Raw genomic sequence first — 25,488 nt, 5'->3', positions numbered from 1 at the left:
AAAAGGGACTTTAGGGGCAATTCTTTCACACACGGTATGTAAAACAAACTGCCAGAAGTAGTGGTTGATGCAAATAAAATTACAACATTTATAAGACACTTGGACAGGTCCGTGAATAGGAAATGTTTGGAGGGATATAGGCCAAACACAGGCAAGTGGAGCTAGCTTAGTTTGGGAAACTTGGTTAGCATGGACGAGTTGGATGGCAAGGTCTGTTTCTGTGCTGTATGACTCTAAAGTGGTCTCTTTTTGTTGGATACCATGATTAAATAACAGAGCTATACCTTCATCTTTTTCTAGATTCTGGTCCTAAAATTTCTTGTACCCTTTAATTTTCAGGTCCCAATCATTCTGTGAACATTAGGCACTATACGTAAAAGTTGTTTGAGATATGGATTAATTCCAATAGATTGATATGAAGTTTGTGTGCTTGTAATATTTAAGAGAAAAAATTTTTTCTCTTATTTTAAGAGGCATTATAAAAGATGCAGTTTATAAAATTAGGAGAGTTTGGGCGTTATCAGCAAGACTTTTGCAATGTTATTGCAGTCTAATTAGACTTCTCAAAAAAAACATATCTGAGTTCAGATGTTCAAGTTGCTAAATAAAGGTTAAGACTTTTTAAAATTTTCATTTTTCATTTTGTTTTTCATTTTTTAACTTCTATACTTTTCAATTACATTTTATGATAAAACAAATGTGATACATCCTTTTAACTGAGGCATAGATTGAAGATCAGGGATGTGATGCTGGAACTGCATAAAAAATGTTGATTAGGCTATAATGAGGATATTGTATGCAGTTCCAGAACTGCATTATAGGAGGGTGCAGAGGAGATTTTCCAGTATGTTGCCAGGGCTGGAGAGTTTTAGTTATAAAGAGAAATTGCATAGACTAGGGTTGTTTTCATTCAGAGTCTGAGAGTGGTCATGATTAAGTTGTATAAAATAATTGGCATTGATAGGGTAGACAGGAATGAACTTTTTCCCTTCTTGGAGGAGTTCTGGGGCATAGATTTATCGTAAGGGGCAGGAGATGATGGGTATCTGGACTCTTTACATGTAAGGATTGTAGAGACAGAAACCCTCAACATTTAAGAAATACTTAGGTATACACTTGTGCTCCCGCCAAGGCTTACAAAGCTATGGGCCAAGCGACGGAAAAAGGAATTAGAATAATTAGGTAGTTGAGTCTATCTTTGTCAAAACCAATGAGCCATAGGGACTCTTTTTGTGCTGTAGAATTCTATGACGCTATGTTCATCTTGTACGGATCCTTAAACAGCACTTCTAGTACTGAGAAGAGTTCTGGTCCCTAAGAAGGATACAGATTTTTAGAATCATAGAATCCCTACCGTGTGGAAAGAGGCCATTCAGCCCAACGTGTCTGCACCAACTCTCTGAAGAGCATCTCACTAGACCCAACCCCCATATTCCCGTAATGGCATATTTACTATGGCTAATCCACCTAGCCTGCACATCGCTGACACTATGGGGCAATGTTTCTAGAGAAGGCTCAACAAAGATTCATAAAAATGACACCAAAACTGAGAAATTACATATATCAGGACAGATTGATCAGGGTGGAGCTCTTTTCTCAAGAAAAGAGAGAGGAGTGATTTGATAATGGTCATTAAGATTGTTACAAATCTTTTCACAATGTTACAATCCGATAAGATAAGAGTAATAACAATCTTGACACAGTACTACAAGTGTTGTCTGTCTAAGGGTCGGTCCAAAATAAATTCTACAGCACACAAAAAGTCCCTTTGGCTCATTGAGTCTACCATAGTCAAAACAAATCACCCAGCTCTTCTTTTTCCATCACTTGGCTCATATCCTTGTAAACCTTGTCAGGGCAAGTGTATACCTAAGTACTTCTTATATGTTATTAGAATTTCTGCCTCTACACTGTTTACAGGCAGTGAGTTCCAGATACCCACTACTCTGAATGAAAAAAACTTGCTTTTCAGAGTCATCAATACAATGTTGCATTTATAGCAGTTGGAAAGGGTTTCTAAAGTTGTTGTGGATAGGTAAATCAAGAGTTTTCACTGAAAGTAGATTAATACAGGAATAGTAATCAGTTCCGTCCCACAGGGCTTCATGTTGAGACAGTTCATGCTGGAATAAATTTTTGTTTTTATCACCTAGAAATTAAATAGTGCCTGGACAAACCCAGCGGGGTCAACCTATTTGGGAGGATCTTAAAGTAGCTTGGAACTTTGCAATAAGTTTATTTCATTGATTTAAATTGAGCAGATGACTGACTAAATTATGCATTATTAATGCCATTCAGAAGGGATCTGGACAGGCTCTTAGAAGGGGAGAGCATTTCCAATTATAAAGAACATGTCGTGAGTTAGCTGAGATTAGAAGGATTTATAGGTTACAGCAGCATCCTGGAATTTTGCCTAAGGGAATGAGAGAGAAATATCCCAGTGTTTTGCTAAATTGATCTTTGAATTTATCTTTTTTGTTGACTCGCCCAGGAGATTGTGTGATTAAAGGGGTGGGTCAGTGATTTTGTATGTGGCTGGAGCATATGTGCATCAGGGAAGATTGATGGATGGGGGAATCTTCTCTGTTCTTTATTTTACACATATTGTAATTTCTTTTAAAATGTAATTTTGTTTTGATCTTGTCAGGCATGCATTAAAAGGAACACATCCCTCATCCATATCTCCAGTGGATAACATGAACAGGACTTGTGATTCCTATGATTTCTTCACACTTTGAGCTCATTTGGTGATTTCAGCTGGGTTGTCAAAGGGGATACTGTCAGGTATCCCTGAATGGAAAGCTGCAGTTTCATCAGCACCACTGGGAATTCATAAGTAGATAAATGTACTGCATAGCACTACCTAGGAAAATCCAGCTCTCAAAATACCTCCAGTATAAGCTAAATTGGAAGATTTGATTGGAAGGTGATGTGAATGCTAAATTAGTCTCCGTGTATCTGGTTTACAAATAGAAAATAAGATTAGAGGAGTTGCTAATCTTATCTTTTAATCTAATCTTTATATATTATCTCTGGTAGAAACAAAATAGATGTTTGTTGGAAATAATGTTGCATTCTTCATTAGATCCTACCAAAGGAAGAAAAATGTTGGTCAAATTGTAGTCAGTGTAATCTGCTGAGAAAGAAAGCCATCGGATGTTGTAAAGATTACTACATGAATTCAAAATCTGCACGATATATCCTTTAATAGTGTCCCAATAAACTCTTATCACTCCGGCTTCATGTCATGTACATTATATTATTACTACAAATTGTGCTGGCATGCAAGTAGACAGGCAGAGAGCTGCATGGAATGCTAATAACCAACATTCATTCTCATTTGAACTCCTGCTGAAGGGGAGCAGATGGCTTTATTATACTGGAATACACAATGCCAGATCCTCGCCTTCCCTTGGGTATTTCTTTGTGAATGTTGGTGCTTTTATGTTAGTGATGTGAAATGAAATATGGACAGGGATATAGAATTCTAGGCCAGGACTCTCATGACCCTGCCTTGGATTGCAGTCAGTGGTGCATTGGAACCAGAAAGCTGAGCAGAAGCATGCATACATGTTATATCAACTTTAGGTATGGACACATCTAGGATACTAGGCCTGGATCCTAATATGGAAGAGGAGCAATTATTTTTGTAAAGGAAGCTAAGGTCGTACTATTATATTGTGGGAAAGTGTCTTAATTTTCATGGGATTCCCAGATAACCAGGGAATTCCGTTAACACTCTATTCAGTTCCTGCCCAAACAACTGGTAAATTTAGCCTTCATTTACCAATGGGTAGAGAGAAACTCGCCCCCCCCTTGGAGTTTCCTCTTTGGGCTGTGTTCAAAGAGGAGACTGGTCAGTCTGAACTTTTAAAATAAACCTTCAATTTTCTTTTTGAAGATCTCCATTTGCCTGGGCCTTTACTCTTTTTGACTGCCCTCCCACCACCATTCCCCATCCACAGTTGTCCATTCTGTGTCTCATTGCCTTTAGTCCTAAGCTGATTGAGTTGGAGAAATGGGAACATCTGGTGCAAAGCAGTTCTACCCTCAACCTGTCCCTTGCACTACTACCCACTTCCCAAAAGCCATCTGAGGCTGGAAGGGAAGTTCTGTCCTAACAAGGTCAACTCATAAAACATGAAAGCTCTATGGCCCAATGCAATTAGGTATTTGCCATTTTTTGATGTGTTCTCAGGTGCTCCATTTCTGCAGTGATTTTAAAGCATCTACAGAAATTTGCTAGAAATACCAACCAGGAAAACTCCTCCCAATCTATACTGTGCATAGGCACAAGAACAAATCATTCCCAAAGATTTCATTTGGAGGAAATCAGTAGAGTCTTTTCTTTTGAGTGAAAATTGATTGATTGTATTTGATTCACTCTTGCAGAAATTATCTGCCGATAAGCCAAATTCAGATGGTGAAGGGCATTTGGAAAATGGTAACCATGTTGGAATAGCAGATAGTAAAGACCATGGTAAGTCCTTGTATATAATCACATTTCAATAATGCTGATATTGTTAAGCTGCCATTGATTTTTTTCATCACTTTATATAATAGTCACTTTCTTCAACTCATGTTCTTTCTTTGTTTTGCATAAAGAAAAAAAGATGAATATCACAAATGTTCATGCTGTGATCAAATCAGTTACATCTTAAATCCAATCACAAAATACTTTTTACTATTTCATTCAGCAAATGTTATTGCATCACAACATTTTAATAAGGTTGAAATATTTCCTTTCATTTCGGGAAGTTCTTTCATTGTCTTTGGATTGGCTGAAATACGTATTCACTGGTTCTTGTCAAAGATGGATGACTAGCTTCTCATAAGGCAAATTGTTTAGCAGTTATGATAGGTAGCTGCCATGATTAGTGATGGCCAGGGCAGGGGGTATGATCAGTTAGCGAGTATTGAAAAGATTTGTAACTCAGATTGAGGTTCTGGATGTAAATTTGCTTGCTGAGCTGGAAGGTTCATTTTCAGACGTTTCGTCACCATGCTAGGTAACATAATCAGTGAGCCTCCAGTGAAGTACCGGTGTTAGTGACCTGCTGTCTGTGTGTTTAGGTTTCCTTGGGTTGGTGATGTCATTTCATGTGTCGATGTCAGTTCCTGTGGTGATGTCCTTTCCTGTCCTTTTTTTTCAGAGGGTGCTAAATAGCATCCAAGTCGATGTGTTTTTTGATAGAGTTCTGGTTGGAATGCTACCTTCTAGGAATCCTCGTGCATGTTTCTGTTTGACTTGTCCTAGGATGGACGTGTTGTCCCAGTCGAAGTGCCTTCATCTGTATGTAAGGATACTAGTGAGAGTGGGTCATGTCTTTTTGTGGCTAGTTCAAGTTCCTGTATCCTGGTGGCTAGTTTTCTGCCTGTTTGTCCAATGTAGTGTTTGTTACAGTTCATGCAAGGTATTTTGTAAATTTCATTAGTTTTGCTTGTTTGGATCTTTCAAGTTCATTAGCTGCTGTTTTAGTGTGTTGGTAGGTTTGTGGGCTACCATGATGCCAAGAGATCGGAGTAGTCTGGCAGTCATTTCCAAGATGACTTTGATGTAGGGGAGAGTGGCTAAGGTTTCTGGATGGGTTTTGTTGTTTTGTTTGGGTTTGTTACTGAGAAATCAATACATTGGGTACCCATTCTTTTTGAATACACTGCATAGTTGAGGTTCCCCTGCTTTTCATAGATCATCTGTGCCACAACGTGTGGTGGCTCATTAAAATAATGTTCTAATGCTGCTTCATTTGTGGATGTTGGGATGATTGCTTCTGTAGTTTAATATTTGGTCTATATGTGTTATTTTCCTGTTGACGCTGGTTTGAAGTTCCCCATTGGCTGTTTGCTCTATTGTGACATCTAGAAATGGCAGTTTGTTTTTCTCTTCCTTTTAGTGAATTTTCTGCCAATAAGGATATTATTGATGGTCTTGAAGGTTGATTGCCAGAAATAACTGCCAGACTACTCAGACCTCTTGTGGGCTACTCCTGGTAGCCCACAAACCCACCAGCACACTAATATAGCAGTTAATGAACTAGAAAAACCCCATACAGAGAATGAGCAAAACGAATGTCTGTTACAAAATACCTTGCAAGATCTGTAGCAAACACTACATTGGATAAACAGGCAAAAACTAGCCACCAGGATACACGACATCAACTAGCCACAAAAAGACATCACTAGTATCTTTACATACAGATGACGAAGGGCACCATGTTGACTTGGACAAAACATCTATCCCAGGACAAGCAAACAGAGACACGCAAGAGAATTCCTAGAAGCATGGCATTCCAATCGGAACTCTTATCAACAAATACATCGACTTGGACCCCATTTGTCACCCTCTGAGAAAAGGAACAGGAAATGACATCACCATAGGAACTGACATCATGCCCGGAAATGACATCTCTGACCCAAGAAAACCTAAACGCATAACTAGAAAGTGGGTCACTAGCACCAGTGCTTCACAGGAGGTTCACTGATGATGTTACCTAGTATGGTGATGAAATGTCTGAAACTGTGAACCTTCCTGCTTAGTGAGCAAACTTACATACAGTATGATCAGTCTTGCATCATTTGCCTCATTTGACTGTTGTAAACATGACCCAGATATTCACCATTTGATTGCTTCTCCAGCTGCACTTTTTTTGACAGGGTGTTAAGCTGAGGAAGTTTATGGAGATTCGTCATTCCAACCCTTGTTTCCAGTTGCATACCATTACATTGTGGGAAATGCAGCAGAATTCAGTAATACCACCCAAAAGGCGTTTGACTGCCCTGTGTCATTTTACTCACTTGTCACTGGGTGAGATTCAAGTCAATGTTTTAATTTTAAATGACCATTTGTGGTCTGAAAGCTGTAGCAAGTTGAAGGGACAAGAGTCTTGCGTTCTTAATGTTCAAAGTAAGTTTGATTTAGAGTAACATTTACTTACTGTGTATGAAGGCATCAGGGTCTGAAGAGTGTTGCAGGGGTCTAATACTCACCAGATGCTAATCCCTTACATAGTAGATATCCATGTGGTGTTGGAATTGTATTTTTCCCTGGGAGGATTAGCAGGGACTGTTAGATGGAAGAGAAATTGAGAAACAGTTCGGGAGGGAAGGGCTCCTACCTATACTTAGCCTGTGTATTAAAGTTCCTTCACCAACACAGATATTTGGACCTTGCAGACTGGGCGAATGACGTGCATTTTGTTTTCTTACCTTTATTGTTTGTCCATGCTTTTTACTTTTTAAAAATTAGTTCCACTGCCTCGTTTAAATTATCTTTGCTATTAAGAATTTCTTTTTCTCTAATCTAGTTCACGTCTTCTCTGCATCTGGAAATGTTTTTTTCTTCCTTTTATTTATTTGCATTTCTTTCAGTTTTCAATTCTGAAAGTGGCTCCTAATTCAAATTTTTAACTTGCACTTCCTGTACAGATGTAAACTGATCATTGCTGTATTCCCAGCAATTTTTGACTTTTTCAAATTTTTGATATTTGCAGCTTTATTTTATTTTATTAAAAATATTTTAATAATGTCCGGGCTACTAAAGTTTATAAAGAAGCATATTTTGAAAGAGAAGTTACCAACAGCACTGATTTCCCCAATGAAACATGTGTTGAGGGTGGCCAAAATTCCACTTCTAATTATATTTTTTGTCAGAACAAGATACAGAAATTACCATGCTCCGTGGATTGCCATATGTATCCACTGGGGTAGAGACTGCAAGATTCCGGGCAGCATTTCCAAAATTGGAAACAAAATGCCAAAATTGTTGGTTAAGAAACAAAATAGCTGTTCTAACTCCATATGCTACAGTGTAGGAGAGAACTATTTGACCCATTATGCCTGTGTTGAATTTTGAAATAATTTCATAATTAGTCCTACTTCCCTGCTATTTTATTATAGCTTTTTAAATGATGGATTGGTTATGTTGTTAAAGAATAGCAGTAGCTCAGCGTTGTTTGTTTAGGACTTAGTGATCCTAAAGAGGCATAGTCATCTGAACATTCAGGTTACTATTATGGAATTCTCATACTTGCAATACAAAAGGGCCCAATTTAGTGCATCTCTCTGTTACAAGATTGTCAATTGGCATTGTCGCCTTCAGTTCCAGTTCCTTGCTGTTCTCTATTTCCTTTTATGGACTTCATTTTCAAACCTTGAATTGACTTGGTAATGATTTTTTAAAATATCTGCCATAATAGCTTAAGGCATTCAATACCTTTTTTTCTGAGATTAACTTCTAATTTGCTGCTTCAGTCATGATTGTCGCGATCTGGCCTCTTGTTACTAATTCTGCTGGAGATAGAAACTTCAGAAATATCAGTTTGCCTCCCATTTTAACCTTCAACCAACAGAATGAAGATTGGCAGCAATCTAACCAATACCACTCACAAGTACTTGAGAAAAAGTTATGCAATAATGTCTACCCTATCCTACTGCTATGCTTCTGTGCATCATTTTGCTTGATCATCTTCCAGTGAAATTACATTCTGGACTTCCCATCACCACCTACAGGCATTGAGCATTTCCTGTGTCTCTGCCATTGATTGTGTCACGTCATTGACTTCTGGTCAACTTTGGAATCTGAGCTGTAAAATTCCTTATCAGTGCCACGAATATTGGCAAAAATCATTTTGTTTTGAGCTAATTGGTTTTAAAATCCTATGCTGTGGAAATTGTTGCTATTTTGTTTCAAATAGATTTGTTCACTAAATCTGACAAACTTGATCAAATGAAGATATGGGGTAAAAACCTCTTTGTTTCCCTAATTTTTCAATAAGTATGTCTGTTGGACAGAATCTGTATATTTTGCTTTTTGTCTTCAATAGACTGGGGCTCATTCATTGTAAGATAGAAATTTACCACAGTTGGGAACTACATTACTGTTTTTTTGGCAGCCTTCTATCTTGTAAGACAACAGTCAACTCTATTAAGCATCATCTGCTGGAACTTAGAAGCCCCACTCTAGTGTGGCAGTCCCTGCTACATTTCCTGCAAAGGAAGAAAGTGGACTGAGAAGGTGGACAGTTCACTGGCCTCTGTTCTCTTTGGGTCCTCTTCTTGGACAGCTGAGTTTTCATTTCTGTTTGTCTCTTGTAATGTTCTTCCAAAAGGTCAAACTCCAGAGGCCATGCCGATCAGCCATTGTCTCCCATTTGTCAGTGTCAAGGTCTGACAGCTTTTATAACTTGCTTGCAAATGTCTTTGTAGTTGAAGAGGTTGTGGTCCAGTGAGCAGTCCACCACACAGAAGGACTTTAGATATTAAGTTTTCATTCATTTGATAAACAAGGCCAAGATAGTACAGACATCACTGGTATAGCAATGAATGAATAACGAGTTTAGCACTGCAGGGGACCCCTGAACTGGTAATTTTGTTCTGCGAAGACGTGCTTAGAATAAGTCTGAGACCAAGAAGTTTTAAACTGTTCAGCCTTTTCTCCTGCCTAGCATATGTTGTCCGTGTCTCACATCTATGGAACTGTGCTGGTAGACTAGCACCTGAATGTTCTTAGTCAAGTTACTATTGTTCATATTATTTTATTCCGCTTAGACATATGCAGCCTTTGATGCATACATTGATTTCAGCATCAACTGATCAATTGATGGTGGTTATAGAATCATAGAATCCCCACTGTGCAGAAAGAGGCCATTCAGCCTGACAATTCTGCATGACCCTCCAAAGAGCATTCCAGAACTAGCCCTGCAATTCCCATGGTTAATCCAACTATCCTGCATATCTCTACTCACTACAGACAACTTAGCATGGCCAATCCACCTAACCTCCACATCTTTGGACAGTGGGAGGAAACTTGAGCATCCTGTAGAAACCCATGCAAGCAGGAAGGAAACATGCAAATGCCACACAGAACAGTCAACCAAGGCTAGAGTCTAACCCAGGTCCCTGGCACTGTGATGCAGCAGTGCTCATCACTGAGCCACCGTGCTGATTGTGGAATATAGGTATGTGAAACTGCCAACAACCTCCACTGCCATATTTTCAGTGCTGCTATTGGCAGTATTACAACATCCTGGACCTTGACATTTTTCTTCCTCATTTTGGCAGTCAAACTAAGTTTTTACAGGTGAGAGAAGGTATTCCATGGTATGAAATGCTAATGTGGTATTATCTGCATAGAGCTATCCTCCAGTGAGGACTTGGTATACCTTTGTCTTGGATCTGAGACAGACGTGGCTGAGCACTAGTGAATATTCTTTCATGATGCTCAGTAGCAAGATCTTGTGATATTTGCTGCAACCACCGAGGTTACCTTTTATTCTTTTTATAGGGTCAGATTCTTTGCATCTCATGTATCCTGGGGCAGTGCCTGAACCCTCTCAGAGACGGACATTTGTGCAGATGTTGCAGGAGTGCCAGTCTCCTGTGATTGATAACTTCAGGCAATATAACATCAGCAGCTGGACCTTTGCTCATGGCTTTAGTAACCTCCTCCACTATGGATTCCATACACAGCTGTGCCATGATGGTCAGATTTTCTATGGTGTCTAGAGTTTCCTCAGTTGCAGTGTCTGCCCTACAGTATAGCTCAGGATAGAGTTCCACCCATCTCTATCATACTGTTTTAAGCTGTTTGAGATGACCTGACCTGCCTGTTTTCACTGGAGCTGTTCTCCTTGTGGATGGACCTGTTGATACCTTCATATGTCCCCCTAGCATTGTTATCAAAGGACATCTGGATATTCTGGCAAGGTTGCGAGCAGTAGTCGCTGGCAAATTGCCTACCTGTCTGCAGCACTGACTTTTAGCAGTTCTTCATGCAGTCAAAATCTTTTTGCTTAGACCTTTCTAATGTGAGCCGATTACTTGGCTTCAATGACTAATTCCATCACAGTGATGTCAGCCTCTAACCAGTCAGCATTTTTCTGTTTTTGCTTCCTATGAGCTGCAAGAATGTGTTTGGTTAATGATGATATAGACATAGCATTTCTACTTTGGATGAAGAAACTTCAAGAGTTGTACCCTAACCCTGATATGCAAGTGAGTGATCTGTATCACAGTCAGCATTTTAGTAACTGCATGTATTGAGAATTCTCATGGTGATTAGTTCCAATCAGTGCCATTGCACTTGTCTTGGATGTCTCCAGGATAACTTGTGTCATTGTCCTGAAATAAGATAATCATTATGTTAGACAATATAATGGCAACCAAGCTTAAGTAGTCTCTGCCCATTTTCATTTATCTTTCTTAGATCATGATGTCCAAGGCAAGAAGGCCATGTCTCATGAGCTGTGCCTACTCTTCAGTTGGAATCCCCCAGGAGGTAAAGGTCTTCTAACATGGGGATTCTCCTGCCAGCAGTGTCAAGCTCCTCTGAACTGGCCTTTTGCCTCTGTAGTAGAGCATGACGTTGAAACATCAACACATGCTAATTTAAGAGATCCTGGTTGTGTTGAGCTGCAAAGAGAGACAATACAAATGATCTGAGTTTATGGCCTGCTTACTTGTTGAATTCACCGGACATCAGGACCACATCATACAATTAGACTGATGCTGCACAAGCTGTTCAGATAAAAAGTAGAGAAATGTGGCTTGTTGACTGACAGCAATTTTATGAATTTATCTGTCTTTAATTCCACCATAACATTTAAGAAAAAAAATTATAAAAATGTTTGCTTATCCTGCTCCATTTTATTTTAAAAACAACTATTGAAAAGTGCTTTGATCCTAAGCTTGCAGTTAGAAATTGTAATCGAGCAGAGTATTAAAATACCAGCAGAAGCAGTTGTTTATATTTCATTTTTGATGGTATGGAATATGGAAGTTGATTGAATATCGTGAATGATGATGGAGACACAGAGAGGTCATGCGGTAGAGGATGTGTTTTTGGTAGATGGAAGGAGCTGTCACCAAATGCTTTGAGACCAGTTTAATGCCCCAGTTATGGCCTTAATTATTTAAATTTATTGGCCATCACCTTGCAGTAGGTTGCTGATCCTAATTCTTGCCTCTAACAGGGAAACATCTCCAGCTCAGATTGCACTGGGGACCTGTTTCAAACTCCTATTTTTGCAATCCTCCAGTCACTAAGCCCATCACCAATTCAGGAAATTTCTGCCTTATCATCAAAACTCAAAGAGCCAGGCTGTGAAGGAAGAACACTAGGACCTAGTCTTTGTGCACCTAAGCTTTTACTTATGGAGTGAGAGAATTATATTTCATACCACTCTTAATCAACAACCACATTTTGGTCAGCTCTTATATATGTAAAAGAATTTTAAAATTGACCTATTCAAACATGATTCTGTGGCCATCACATTCTGGGTAGGGTCTTAAACCCTACCTTCTGGCCGAGAGGTAGGGACACTATGACTGCAGCACAGGATTCCCTAAAACTCTTTTGTATGTCATTTTTACAAAACAGTCAAAACAAGGAAACTAAGAATTCCATATTTTTACCAAGAGCAGGCAGATACAACTAGTTTAGTTTGGCAATTATGTTTGGTCGGATCATAGGGTATATTTCTGTGCTGTGTGACTCTATGAATCTGTTTGGCATAGCTATTTTAATGAATCAGTTCAAACAGTTTATGAAACATCTCTAGGGCAGATGGAACACTTTCCAGCCCAGAAATAAGGCCATGACTAATGTACCATAAGAGCCTGCTTTCCTTTGTATTTGATATTTTCTAATTAACCTAGTCAAACATGTTATGATGCACCTCTGGAACAGGTGGGACTTGAATCCATGCGTCCTGGCCAAAGGCAGGGACACGAGCATTGCATCACAACAGCCTCTAAAATAGATGCTTTTCTATTGATATATCTGCTCGGTTATGTGCCTTCATTATGGTGAGGATTCAAAGTGTCAACAACTGGTGATGTGATAAATCCACCCTGTAGAACTACTCTAGCTATCAAAGATGTTATCACAGACTTCTGTAGCAGGTAGGACTTGAACCTAGGTGTCCTGGTTCAGAGGTAGGAACATTACCATTTCATCACAAGAACCAATAAGATATTTTTAAGATATCTAGAATAGTACAGCACAGTATAGGCCCTTTGGCTCTCAATGTTTGTCAACGTTTTATCGTATTCTAAGAACAAGCTAACCTACATACCTTTCAGTTTACTATCATACATGTGCCTAACCAAGAGTTGCTTAAATGTCTCTAATGTATCTGACTTTACTACCACTGCTGGCAGTGCATTCCATGCTACCTCTACTCTATGACATCACCCCTAAACCTTCCTCCAATCACCTTAAAATTATGCTCCCTCGTGATAGTCATTTCCACTCTTGGAAGAAGTCTCTGGCTATCCATTCTATCTGTGCCTCTCATCATCTTGTACACCTCTATCAAGTAACCTCTCATCCTCCTTCGCTCTAATGAGAAAAGCCCTAGCTCCCTCAACCTTTCTTCATAAGACATGGCCTCCAGTCCAGGCAACATCCTGGTAAATCTTCTCTGCATCCTTTCTAAAGCTTCCACATCCTTTCTATAATGATGCAACAGAAATGAACACAACATTCCAAGTATGGTCTAACCAGGGTTTTATAGAGCTGCAGCATAATCATATGGCTCTTAAACTGAATCCCCCTGCTAATGAAAGCCAACACACCATACGCCTTCTTAAAAACCCTATCAACTAGGATGACAACTTTGAGGGATCTAAGGAGGTGGAGCCCATGATCCCTCACTGCTAAGAATCCTGCCTTTCACCCTGTATTCAGCATTCAAATTCAACCTTCCAAAATGAATAACTTCACACTTTTCCAGGGTGAGCTCCTTCTATCACTTCTCAGTCCAGTTCTGCATCCTGTCAATGTCCATTGCAACCTACAACTCCCCCAACCTTCTTGTCATCAGCAAGCTTACTAACCAACCAACCACTTCCTCATCTAGGTCATTTATGAAAACCACAAAGGAGCAGAGGTCACAGAGCAGATCCCTGCGGAACACCATTGGTCACTGAGCTCCAGGCTGAATACTTTCCATCTAGTACCACTCACTGTCTTCTTTGGGCCAGCCAATTCTGTATCCAGACAGCCAAATTTCCCCATACCTCATGCCTCCTTACTTTCTGAATGAGCTTACCATGGCTAACATTATCAAACACCTTGCTAAAATCCATGTACACTACTTCCACTGCTCTACCTTCGTCATTGTGTTTTGTCACATCCTCAAAGAATTCAATATGGTTTGTGAGGCATAACCTGCCCCTCTCAAAGCCATGCTGACCATATGTAATCATACTATTGTTTTCCAAATTATCATAAATCCAGTCTCTCAGAATCCTCTCCAATAATTTCCCCACCACCGATGTAAGACTGACTGGTCTGTAATTCCCAGGGTTATCCCTATTCTCTTTCTTGAACAAGAGAATTACATTTGCCCTCCAATGATTTGGTACTATTCCAGTGGACAATAAGACACAAATATCATCACCAAAGGTGAGCAATCTCTTCTCTTGCTTCCCATAATAAGGTTGGATGTAGCCCGCCTAGCCCAGGAAACTTATCTATCCTTTTCAAATTTTCCAGCATATCCAACTTTGTAACATCAACCTGCTGAAGCATATAAGCTTGTTTCATGCTTTCCTTACAAATATCATGGTCCCTCTCACTGGTGAATACTGAAGCAAAGTATTCATTAAGGATCTCCCCTACAGCTTTTGACTCCAGGCACAAGTTCCCTTCACTATCCCTGATCAACCCTACCTTTACTCTGGTTAACCTCTTCTTCCTCACATTAGTGTGGAACGCCTTAGGGTTTTCCTTAATCCTACCTGGCAAGGCTTTTTCATGCCCCCTTCTAGCTCTCCGAAGACCATTCTTCAGTTCCTTCCTAACCCTCTACAGCCTTGCTTCCTCAACCTTAACTAAGCTTCCTTCTTCCTTCCACATCTCTTGTCATCCAAGGTTCCTTCACCCTACCATCCCTTCCTTGCCTCAGTGCGACAGGCCTGTCCAGCACTCTCAGTAAGTGCTCCCAAAACAATCTTCATATTTCTGTCATGAATTTCTCTGAGGATATCTGTTCCCAATTTATGATCAACAGTTCCTGCCTAATAGCATTATAATTCCCCCTCCCACAATTAAATACTTTCCCATACCGTCTGCTTCTATCCCGCTCCATGACTATATTAAAAGTCAGGGAGTTGTGATCACTATTCAGCCCATTCAGAGATGCTGTCACACACCTCTGGAGCAGACAGACCCAAGTCTTTTGGTCCAGAGGTGAGGACACTGCCACTGCACTTCAGGAGCCCCATACGTTTCTGTTTGAAGATAGTTCTACTCAACATATTCAGATATGTTATTACATGCCTTTAGAGCAGGTGTGACTTGAACCTGGGTCTCCTGGCCCAGAGATAGAATCTATGCCACGAGAGTCCTTTATCCTTTGTAGACAAGGTACAGTTATTTTGAGATTGTGCCCTCAGGCCCCAGACTCTGCCAGAAGGGGAACTAACCCTTTCCATATCAACCTTGTCAAATCCCCTAAGAATGTTTATATTTCAATTAGGTCACTTCTCATCCTTCTATATTGCATCAAATACAGGCCCAGATACTCAATCTCTACCTCAGCAAACAGTCCCTCCATATATGGTATTAGCTAAGTGAACCTTCTCTGGAATTCTTCCAATGCCAGCATATCTTTCCATCGATAAGGGGCTCAAAACTGTTCAGTGTTCAGCTGTGGTCTGACTAGTACCTTAGACAGTTTCAGCAAAGGCTCTCTACTTTTATATTCCATTCCTTTTGAAATAAAAGCCAATATTCAACTTGCCTTCCATATTCACTGGCGAGCTTGAATCTTAGTTTCTTTTGTGATTCATGGATGAGGAGTCTCAGATCCCACTTCTGTAACTTTCTGCAGTGTTTCTCCATTTAAATAAAATTCAGCTCCTCTATTCTTTCTGCCAAACTGCAAAACCACACAAGAAGCAGGAGAAAGAAATGTGCTTCTTCCAAATCTAACACGCTACCTTTAAACTATGTTATTCTTAATGCCTCCCTCTCCATTCTCTCCCAACCAATTTTGGGTCTGGCCTTATGAAGCAGCCTTCCTCTTCAGCTTGCCTCCTGCTTGTCTCTCAGCCTGGCTCTAAGCAGAAGATTGACAGGAAAAGAAATTGAAGGAGCCCTGCAGTTTAAAAGATGCAGGACATTTGAGAAGCGAGTTCTCCCAAGTTTCCTGACCTCAAACCTACCCCACCTCCCACCCACCCCCTACATTGTGCAGAATGTGTTTTCAGGCCAAATTGAATTTCTTTGGTGTTTGTGGGAGAGGTTGTTTATCTTGGCATTACAAATAATGTTTGTAATTTCATGACTAAATGTGAACTGTAAGTGCATGTGTAGTTTGCAATCAGTCAATGCAGAATTTCCTTTTTTTATATATAGGTTAATCTGTGTTCCTATAGATGAGAACAGCTTCTGACTCTCTTTCGGAGTAAGGGATGTGAAACTTTTTACAAACTGTGCCCCTCAAAAATAGTAGTTAGACATTTATATATCATAGTGCTCAGGGCAACAACCAGCTAATTCCTTTGCCATCTTGATGACTCTTCAGGTAACACTTGCAACAGCTTTATCACTGGTTTTCATCTGTTTGGCCCAATGCTGATGTGAGACTTGGCAGTGTCCCAAAACAATATAGTTGAAATTTGTTAATTACTGGAGAGTGGTGAGAAGGAGTATAGGTGAACAATGCAGTTGTACAAGTTAATGCCTTTTCAACTCTTTATTACAGATCAATTAAGCAAACTTTCCACTAGATAACCAAAATTTGAAAGAGTAAGGGTCAGAATCAGGGTTAGTTTTTGCAACTCTGTCTAAAACTCTGGTTCCTTTTAATTGTAGCTCAGAATACAATTTTGCAAATTTGAGATCTTTACATGACCGTGAGTTGATTATTTAAGAGGTTAGATGAATTTGTCATGCTAAATTGCCAATAGTGTTTGGTGCATTAGGTAGGGGAATGGGTCAGGATGGGTTACTATTCGGAGGGTCAATGTGGACTTGTTGGGCCAAATGGCCTGTTTCCATACTGTAAGGAATCTGTGGATGGTGAGTTGATAAGGATGTCTATGGAGCTTCTCACCCAGCATCTTGTTGCTGAGGTGGTGGTAAAGTACCTCTTTTGGGCCAACTTGCACAATTATTTGCCCTCCTCACCACTCCTTAAGGGAGGGAATAATTGCACTCTCTTTCTTTCTGCGCTGCCAGACCTATTTTGTTTCTCATACATTTTCTGCTTTTACTCCATTTTGGAGTTTTGGATTGTCAAATGGGAGAAACTATTCCCTTTCACAAACTCCACGACTAAAATATTGCTTTCCTCCCAGAAGTGTTTTTTTTTGTTAAGGCACTGATCAGTGCTTGAATGGCTTAGTTGGAATAATGAGTCTTTCAAATTAGACGCTGAGACATTTTTGCGAAAACATTTTTGAATTGATAACTGCGGTCCTAAACATTTGACATTCCTATTGGTTAAGTAGTTTTTTTTAGCTAAATGACAGTAAGAGTGTAGCCCAATTCTGGATCAGTTGGTTAAAGTCTCAACCTGAAAGCTGGTTTCAACATGCTCCTGAACTCTCAATGTGTGTTGACATATACTGTAACTGAAGTGATGAAGGATTATAGCATTATCAAAGGTATCATGCTTTCGTTCAGATTTTAAATCACTATCTCATCTACAGTTTCAGTTAGGCATAAAATATTTGAAAGTGACGAGGAAATTTTGTCAGTTTTGCAATCATTATTTGCTCAATCACTGCTGCCTTTCAAAAACCATCAACTCTGTTGCTTGCAGCATGCCATCACATTCACTGACATACTAACAGTGCTTGCATTTCACAATCGCTTGCCATTTAAGAATGCAGCCATTGGAAATCAGAATAAAGTTGCTGAAAATGCAATCGGATCAGAAAGTATGAATAAGGTTTTAAAAAACCGGTGCAAAGATTTTGAGTGCATGAAGTTTATCAATAGCAATTCATTGCTTCAGGCACTTTTGAATATCCTAAAGATATATTTAGATCCTTAATGCATCAGTTTATTACATGCACTTCAATTGAATGCACTTTTTAATTCCTTGTAACAAAATAATCTTCTCTGGATTTTTATATCTCTAAACTGAATTTTATTAGCAGATTTAATTTGAGTCGAATTGAACAATGAAAAATAAAACCGGCTTTATTTAGTTCCGTTTAAACCAACATGCTTAATATAAGCAACATTTGATGTGAAGTATTCCACTTATACCATTTATATATGTTTATTAATTGATTGTGAATAAATACGCTACATGATTATATTTTTTTGTTGAAAAATTGGTGCACCTGAGAGAAATTTGCATTATTTTAGGAGATTAGAACTATTTGAAGAGTAAAAGTTCTAAATTTATGTATCCTGTGGTATGTATTAACTTAGCACCTGCTGAAATTACAATGAAAGTCTCTCATTCTCAACCTCTCCCCTTGCTTGAGATGTGGTGACCCTCACGTTAAACCAACCCTCTCTCTCTCTCTCTCTCTCTCTCTCTTTCTCTGACTGAGAGCAGGCCTATGGTCTGGTAAGGCAATGACAATCTTGACTTTACTTCAATTAATTCAGCAGGCACTTAATGCTCTTTTGCATCTGCATCGCTGTTGTTTTACGTTTAGATCAGTTACCTTTTTGCCAAAATAAAATTGCTTTAAGGTTTTTCAGAATAAATTTTTAAATATTTCCTAAACAGACATTGAGTCGTTCTTGTAACCTGTGTTTATTTCTATATCAAAAGGGACATCCACTCTTACACTGTGGGTTTGGGTTCCTCATTTGAAATATGATGTGTTTCAATCTTGAGCTGACTACCGCTCACAGGTGCTAGAGTACCAAAACCTTTTCAGACTCTGAAGATCGAGATTTTCACCATTGAGGTGGGCGGCTTAAGTAGGAAACTTTCAAATTCCTTTCCCACTTCTGCTGCTCTCTGCATTGATGGGGGCTTTAAATTCCCAAAGACTTTCTACTGAATTCCAAACAGTTTCTAAAATAAAACAAATCAACTCTTACAGAAAGCAGTGTACAGCACCTAAATGTACAAAAGTTAATTTGTTGCTCATGCCACATGTAAGTCTATTGATCAGTCTGATAGACAACACTGAAGGTAGCCTTGGCAGTATGCATTAATCAGATCCAATACACCAGGCTTTCCTCTTTTGAGTTAAGTCAGTTGAGTCAAGTTACTAATGTTGTACGAAGCTATACAAGAATCCAGGATTCGAGATCTAATTTCCTAACAACATGCATACAACCGAAGCAAAACTCACACTGTCAGTATTGAAACCTACAAACACTGCAGGATAGAATAGCCGAAAGGAAAAAAGGTGAGATGGACTTTTAAAGTAATTTTGTGTGTTACAGTGGTGCTATTGCATTCTCAATTTTGTACATGTATCTAGCTTTGAGTGTAATGTAAAACTGCTTGGATTCACTAAAAGCAGCTGTTCAAAAGACATTTCTTTTATCTGAACTGTAGTAGCTTTATGTTCAGTATGCAGATGGCAACTCAACCACCTTACAGGGAACCAGCAGCAGTTTAATAAAATAAAACTTGCATTTACATAGCACCTTTCACAATATCAACACTTTACAGTTAATAAAAATGTGTTTGATGTGTAATCATCTTTGTAACGTAAGAAATGAGGCAATCAATTTGTAATGCTACAAATAGGAATGAAATAAATGACTATACTGTCTGCTCATGTTGATTAAGGCAGAAATTCTTCAATACGAATCTTTAAATGATTATTCAACTGTGTCCACATTCTGAACAGCTTGTGCTCCAGGTTATCAGTCAGAGTGTAAGGTCAGCTCTTTGGAAATGTCTTTTTTTTAATGTAGATGGTAAGATGAGAGTCCATAAAGACACTAAATCATTTGGTATTATAACTGATTTTAATTATAACTAAAATTATAAAATTATAACAAATTTTAATTACAATTTTCACCTACCTCAAGAGTTTGGGATAGACAAGAGATTGAAAATTTTTATACTGACCATTCAATACAAGCTTTAATTGATATACTGTTTCTAAAGTTCGTTATAATAGTATGTAACAGTTTTCATGATGAGAAATAGCAGCAAATCCTTAACATCTGCATGCAATACTTATCAAAGATTTTTAACAATATTGTGCCAAAAATATAATAATTTTAATAGAATATATGATAATTCAATAGCTGATCAACATTAATAATTAAAACATCTGGATGAGCAGAAAAATTTGCTCCAAGCATGTTTGAAACAATCATTATGGATAAGTTTGGGCGATAGAGATAAACAGTCACCTCTTGTACATCTCCTTTTGATCGTAGCAGCTGAATTGATATTTATTCATTTTATTGGCCAAGTTATGAATGAATGGATTGATTACAAAATGTAGATTGTGATGAGCCTGTTTCAAGTGAGGGGGAGTAGAATGTACAGCTGTCCAAATTGAAGGATGCCAACTCTATCATAAATTGTGGTGACAAGAATATTGAATAGTTTGGCACAGCCCATAGCTTGCAATGTGAACCACATGTACTATCTTGATAATAATATCCTCCTGCTGCAATCTGAATTTGCTTTATCAAACAGGAAAAGGAAAGAAAAATGCAAAGACTGAGCCAAAAGGGGCTGTGAGCAAGGTCACTGGAAAGAAAATTACCAGGATCATTGGTCTGGGTAAAAAGAAGCCGTCCACGGATGAACAGACCTCCTCTGCTGAGGAAGACATTCCTACCTGTGGTATGTTTTGTACTGTCCTTTGCAGAAAGCAGGTTTGTTGGCTTTAGGGCTTCAAAAACTGGACCTAACATATTTTTATGTTTAAATATTTCCATTCATTTTAACAAAATGAATTTATGGACTGTTTTCAACATCATTGGGCTGTCCTGATAATTCAGCAAAGTTTAGGCAACTGATCAGGAGAATCCCGAGAGAAATACAAACCCTGTATGTTCATGGAAATCATTAATATAAATTGCTCACTTTGGCAGAGGAAGGTTGAACTGTTTTATTTTCCATTGTACCTCCCATTGTAAGTGTGCTGTCATTCATAATATACTGCAGATTAACAATGACCAAGTGCTCCAAATAGATTTGGTCACGTACCAATTATTTAATTTTAAAATGCATGCTATTGATGAACAATATATGCAGTGTTACAGAAAAAACTCACACTTAGGAAAGCTTGCTGATAGGGCTTATTTTCATTTGTGGTGTTATAAGAGCTTTGAAAATGAGTGGACTGGAATGGTTGTGTCTGAGTTAAAAGTTGTGTTATGTGCATAGAGGATGAGCAATCTATCTCCTGCCCTCATTTTTCCAGGCTATCTGAATGTGTTATCTAACAATCGATGGAGGGAACGCTGGTGCAGAGTGAGAGAAAACAAACTAATCCTCCACAAAGATAGAACTGACCTGAAACTTCAAATGGCTTCTATTCCACTACGTGGATGTGAACTCATTCCAGGCCTGGATTCCAAACATCCACTGGCATTCCGTTTGCTTAAGAATGGACAAGAAGTTGCAGTTTTAGAGGTGCAGTATTGCTACATTTATTGAACTGAAAACATTGGTATTGTTTTTCTCGGTGTTCATTATTATTATTTCAATAACAATCAAGCACATTGTGAAAAGTTCTTCTGTCCTCGATTTTATGATCATAATAACAACATTTATGTTAAAAGGTAGTATTTATGCATTTTAACATAATGTCCTTAGGTGTAAATTCGTAGCAGCCTTATATAGACAAAATGTGGTGAGTTACTCAAGAAGTATCAGAATTAAAAATCACACAACACCAGATTATAGTCCACCAGGATTAATTGGAAGCACTAGCTTTTAGACCACTGCTCCTTCTTCAGGTAGCTGAAGAAACAGTGTTCTGAAAGCTTGTGCTTCCAATTCAACCTGTTGGACTATAACCTGGTGTTGAGATTTTTCACTTTCTCCACCCCAGTCCAACACTGGCACCTCCACATCATGAAATATCAGAATTAGATCAAGGACTTACATTTTAAAGTGTCTCTTGAAGTAGAAAGTGAGGTAGAGAGGCGGACGGAGGGAATTTGAGAACTTGGGGCCTAGACAACTGAAGGCACAGCTAGCCAAGGTGAAGCAGTTATAATCAGAAATGCACAGAAGGCAGAATTGGAAGAGTACAGCTAAGACACAGGAGTTTGAGACCTGTTGTCAATTAAGACATAGGCAACAAAGTCTTAAATGTGATTTGGAGACGTCGGTGTTGGACTGGGGTGTACAAAGTTAAAAATCACACAACGCTAGGTTATAGTCCAACAGTTTAATTGGAAGCACTAGCTTTCGGAGCGCTGCTCCTTCGTCATGTGGTTGTGCGGTGCTCTGAAAGCTAGTGCTTCCAATTAAACCTGTTGGACTATAACCTGGTGTTGTGTGATTTTTTAAAGTTTTAGATGTTTTCACATTTATGGAAGATAACAAACAGGAGACAAATAGCAGTGCATTGGAATAGTTGAGTCCAGAGGTAAGAAAGATGTGGATGAGAGTTTTAGCAGCAGTTGGGCTGAAACTGGGATGAGGGTGAGCAATGTTCTGGAGTTGGAAATAGGTGGTCTTAGTGATGAACACAAAAATGAAGTCTGAAACTTACTTCCAGATCAAATATTGATAGCAAAATTGTAAACAGACTGGCCTAATTTAAGACAGTTGCCAAGGAGAGGAACAGAGTTATTATCTAAGGAATGGAATTTGGAGCGAGGATGAAAAACAATGGCTTCAGTCTTCAGTATTAAATTGGAGGACATTTCTGCTCATCCAGTACTGGATGTCATGTAAGCAATCTGATAACTTTGTAAAGGTGGGCAACTCAAGAGAAGTGGTGGTGAGGTAGGACTGGATGCCTCCTATGTACATGCGAAAACGCAAAACTGTGTCTTTGGTTGATGTCACCCAGAGGCAACATTGGGGGATACGAGAAGCAACTGTGCAGGAGCAAAAGAGAAGCCAGTCACTGGATAGAAAAACATGCAACAGCACCCAGAGAGAAGTCACACCCACCAAACAATAGGAAAGATGGTGTGGTCAACCATATCAGAAGCAGAGGCCCAGTGGAGAGTGGTAAATTTTAACATTGTCACACTCAGAGAATGTCATTATGACTTTTAAAAGAACTTTATTGAGGAGATGGGAGATAATAGAAAATATTAAAAGAAGGACAACACCCGAAGAGAAGGAAGCATTTACAATATTGACTGTCAGAGGGCCAAAAAAGGGAAATTGAGTGATCAGCAGTTTAGTGGGATTAGGCTTGAGGAAGCTGGAAGTAGACTTCATGGACAAAGTGTGCTCCGAGAGGACATGAAGGGAAATAGGGAAGATAGGAGTTCAGGGACTAAGAACAGGAAGGGCATTAAAGGATTGAAGCAATTTTTAAATGAGGAAATCTAGTAGGAAAGCAAACAGATTGTTAGTTCAGTATCAGTCGCAATATTTAGTACAAAAAATGCAAATTTCACAGAACCAAGCATTAACCTCTTGGATGTCTCATAATAAATACTGTCTAATGAAATTGCAGTTAAGCCAGTGGTAAGAGATAGTTGCTTTAATGGATGTTTGACAGGTTTAATATTTTAAATTGATATTTAAATAACAAATACAATAACAAATAGGGTAGCATGGTGGCTCAGTGGTTAGCACTACTGCCTTACAGTATCAGGGTCCCAGGTTCAATCCCAGCCTTGGGTGACTGTCTGTGTGGAGTTTGCACATTCTCCCCGTGTCTGCATGGGTTTCCTCCGGGTGCTCCGGTTTCCTCCACAAACCAAAGATGTACAGGTCAGGTGAATTGGCCAAGCTAAGTCGCCCATAGTCAGAGGAAAATGGGTGTGGGTGGGTTACTTCTTTGGAGGGTCGGTGTGGACTGGTTGGGCCGAAGGGCCTGTTTCCACACTGTCTGGAATCTAATCTAATCTAATCTAATCCTTGTGACACACTCCGGAGGGTAGGGTGAGACCAGGAAGGAGTGTAGGGAGAGCAAGTAATGTTTCATTGAATCCTAACTGATTCAAAACAAAGTCCCTTATTTAAAAAAGTTGTTTGCCTTTCTGTTAATAGCAAAAGATAAATTTGATTCAGTAGTTCTCATTTTGCCATTTTGAAGGAGTAGGAAAGTTCCACAATTAACGGAATACAGCTTCTGAGCTGCTGCTTGTCTGTTTTGAATATTATCAGTGTATATAATGCTTGTGCCAATGAACATCTTGACTTTCAAGTATGAAAATAAATACACGTTATCTGCAGAACCATTTTAATTGTGTCGTAGCTTCTGGTTACCAAGTATGTAATTTTAGCCGAAAGACTGTTATAGTTCACACGGATCTTGCAAGAATGTAACATAAAGAAGGCAATTTAGTTAACTGCAATCAAATCATAGTAAGGATATATGTGCTTTAAAGTTAACTGTAACAAAATAATGCTACTATTAGTTATATTACTTCTCCAGATTATTTTCATGAATAAAATTTATTTCATAAAGGTTTATTTCATTGTTTTACTAAGTGATGTTTTGTGTTAGAAACATTTTAAAAGACATCTTCATTTTTTGCATTATGTTACTATCTGCTTAATGCCAAGCATTGTGTTCACTGACTACTAAACTGGATTTTCAAAATTTTACTGTGCCTTCCACTTCCTGATTAAAATCGGTTTCTGAATGAAACTGTCTCCCAGAGGTGGCCTTATACTGGCTTTGCAATGCTGTGACTGGTTGAACAACTTTCTTTATTACTTACCAACAGAAAACAAAGGCACAATCTTAAAGGGCTATTATATTTAAAATGATTTTGCCTTGTTGGAAAAGATTGCATCAGCAGTAACCCCTAAAAAGCAATCAGAAAATACAGTTACAAATCTTCGAAACTGTCATAACTGTGTGAGTTTGTTTTCCCCATGTTTCCCACATAAATGATGGCATGCTAGCACAGTCAGTACAATAAAACAAATGTTTCAATAATAACAACATGAAACAGTGGAACCATTTTATTCCCATTCAATAAGATCATTAGGGTAAGAACAAACGTAGTTTGAAAAAGATTTTCAGTTAATTTGCCTGTGTGCTAAATATAGAAACCGCCATTTAACATGAAGAATTGAAGCTTTTGTTCACCGCACAGCAATTTATGTGAATTATGATGAATGAGTTCAAAATCATGAAACGATGGGACAGAAAAATATACGACTTCTGTCTTCTAGTACTTGATAGAGTCATGACCAAGGAACCACAGATATAAGATTTACAGCAGGCAGTGAGAGAGGTTTCCATCCACAGTGAGCTGTGAAACTCAGGAATTCACTATCCAGGCAAGTACTTAAGGCAGAAACTATGGACGGAATATTTCCTGGCTCTGAACGATGAGTTCTGGCCGGAAATTTGAGAGAATCATGTGAAAGGTTTAGTGAGGCCTTTCTCAATATCAAGAATGCAAGTCACATTTTCCAACTATGCTCTGGTCAG

General features: G+C 38.8%; 1 protein-coding gene across 2 annotated transcripts in view; it reads left to right on the top strand.

Moving 5' to 3' along the window:
- afap1 (actin filament associated protein 1) overlaps nt 1-25,488 on the top strand; it is a 269,598-nt gene that overhangs the window by 191,487 nt on the left and 52,623 nt on the right. For both annotated transcript variants that reach the window (XM_072577343.1, XM_072577254.1), the window contains exons 8-10: nt 4,393-4,480; nt 20,592-20,741; nt 21,325-21,536. In XM_072577343.1, the coding sequence (XP_072433444.1) occupies nt 4,393-4,480; nt 20,592-20,741; nt 21,325-21,536 (450 nt within the window). The remainder of the gene's footprint in view (nt 1-4,392; nt 4,481-20,591; nt 20,742-21,324; nt 21,537-25,488) is intronic.

Source organism: Chiloscyllium punctatum, chromosome 1 (assembly GCF_047496795.1).
Source record: "Chiloscyllium punctatum isolate Juve2018m chromosome 1, sChiPun1.3, whole genome shotgun sequence".
In the NCBI taxonomy this organism is placed as follows: domain Eukaryota; kingdom Metazoa; phylum Chordata; class Chondrichthyes; order Orectolobiformes; family Hemiscylliidae; genus Chiloscyllium; species Chiloscyllium punctatum.
The sequence above is the reverse complement of the archived record's forward strand: the minus strand, read 5'-3'. Positions and strand labels throughout refer to the sequence as shown.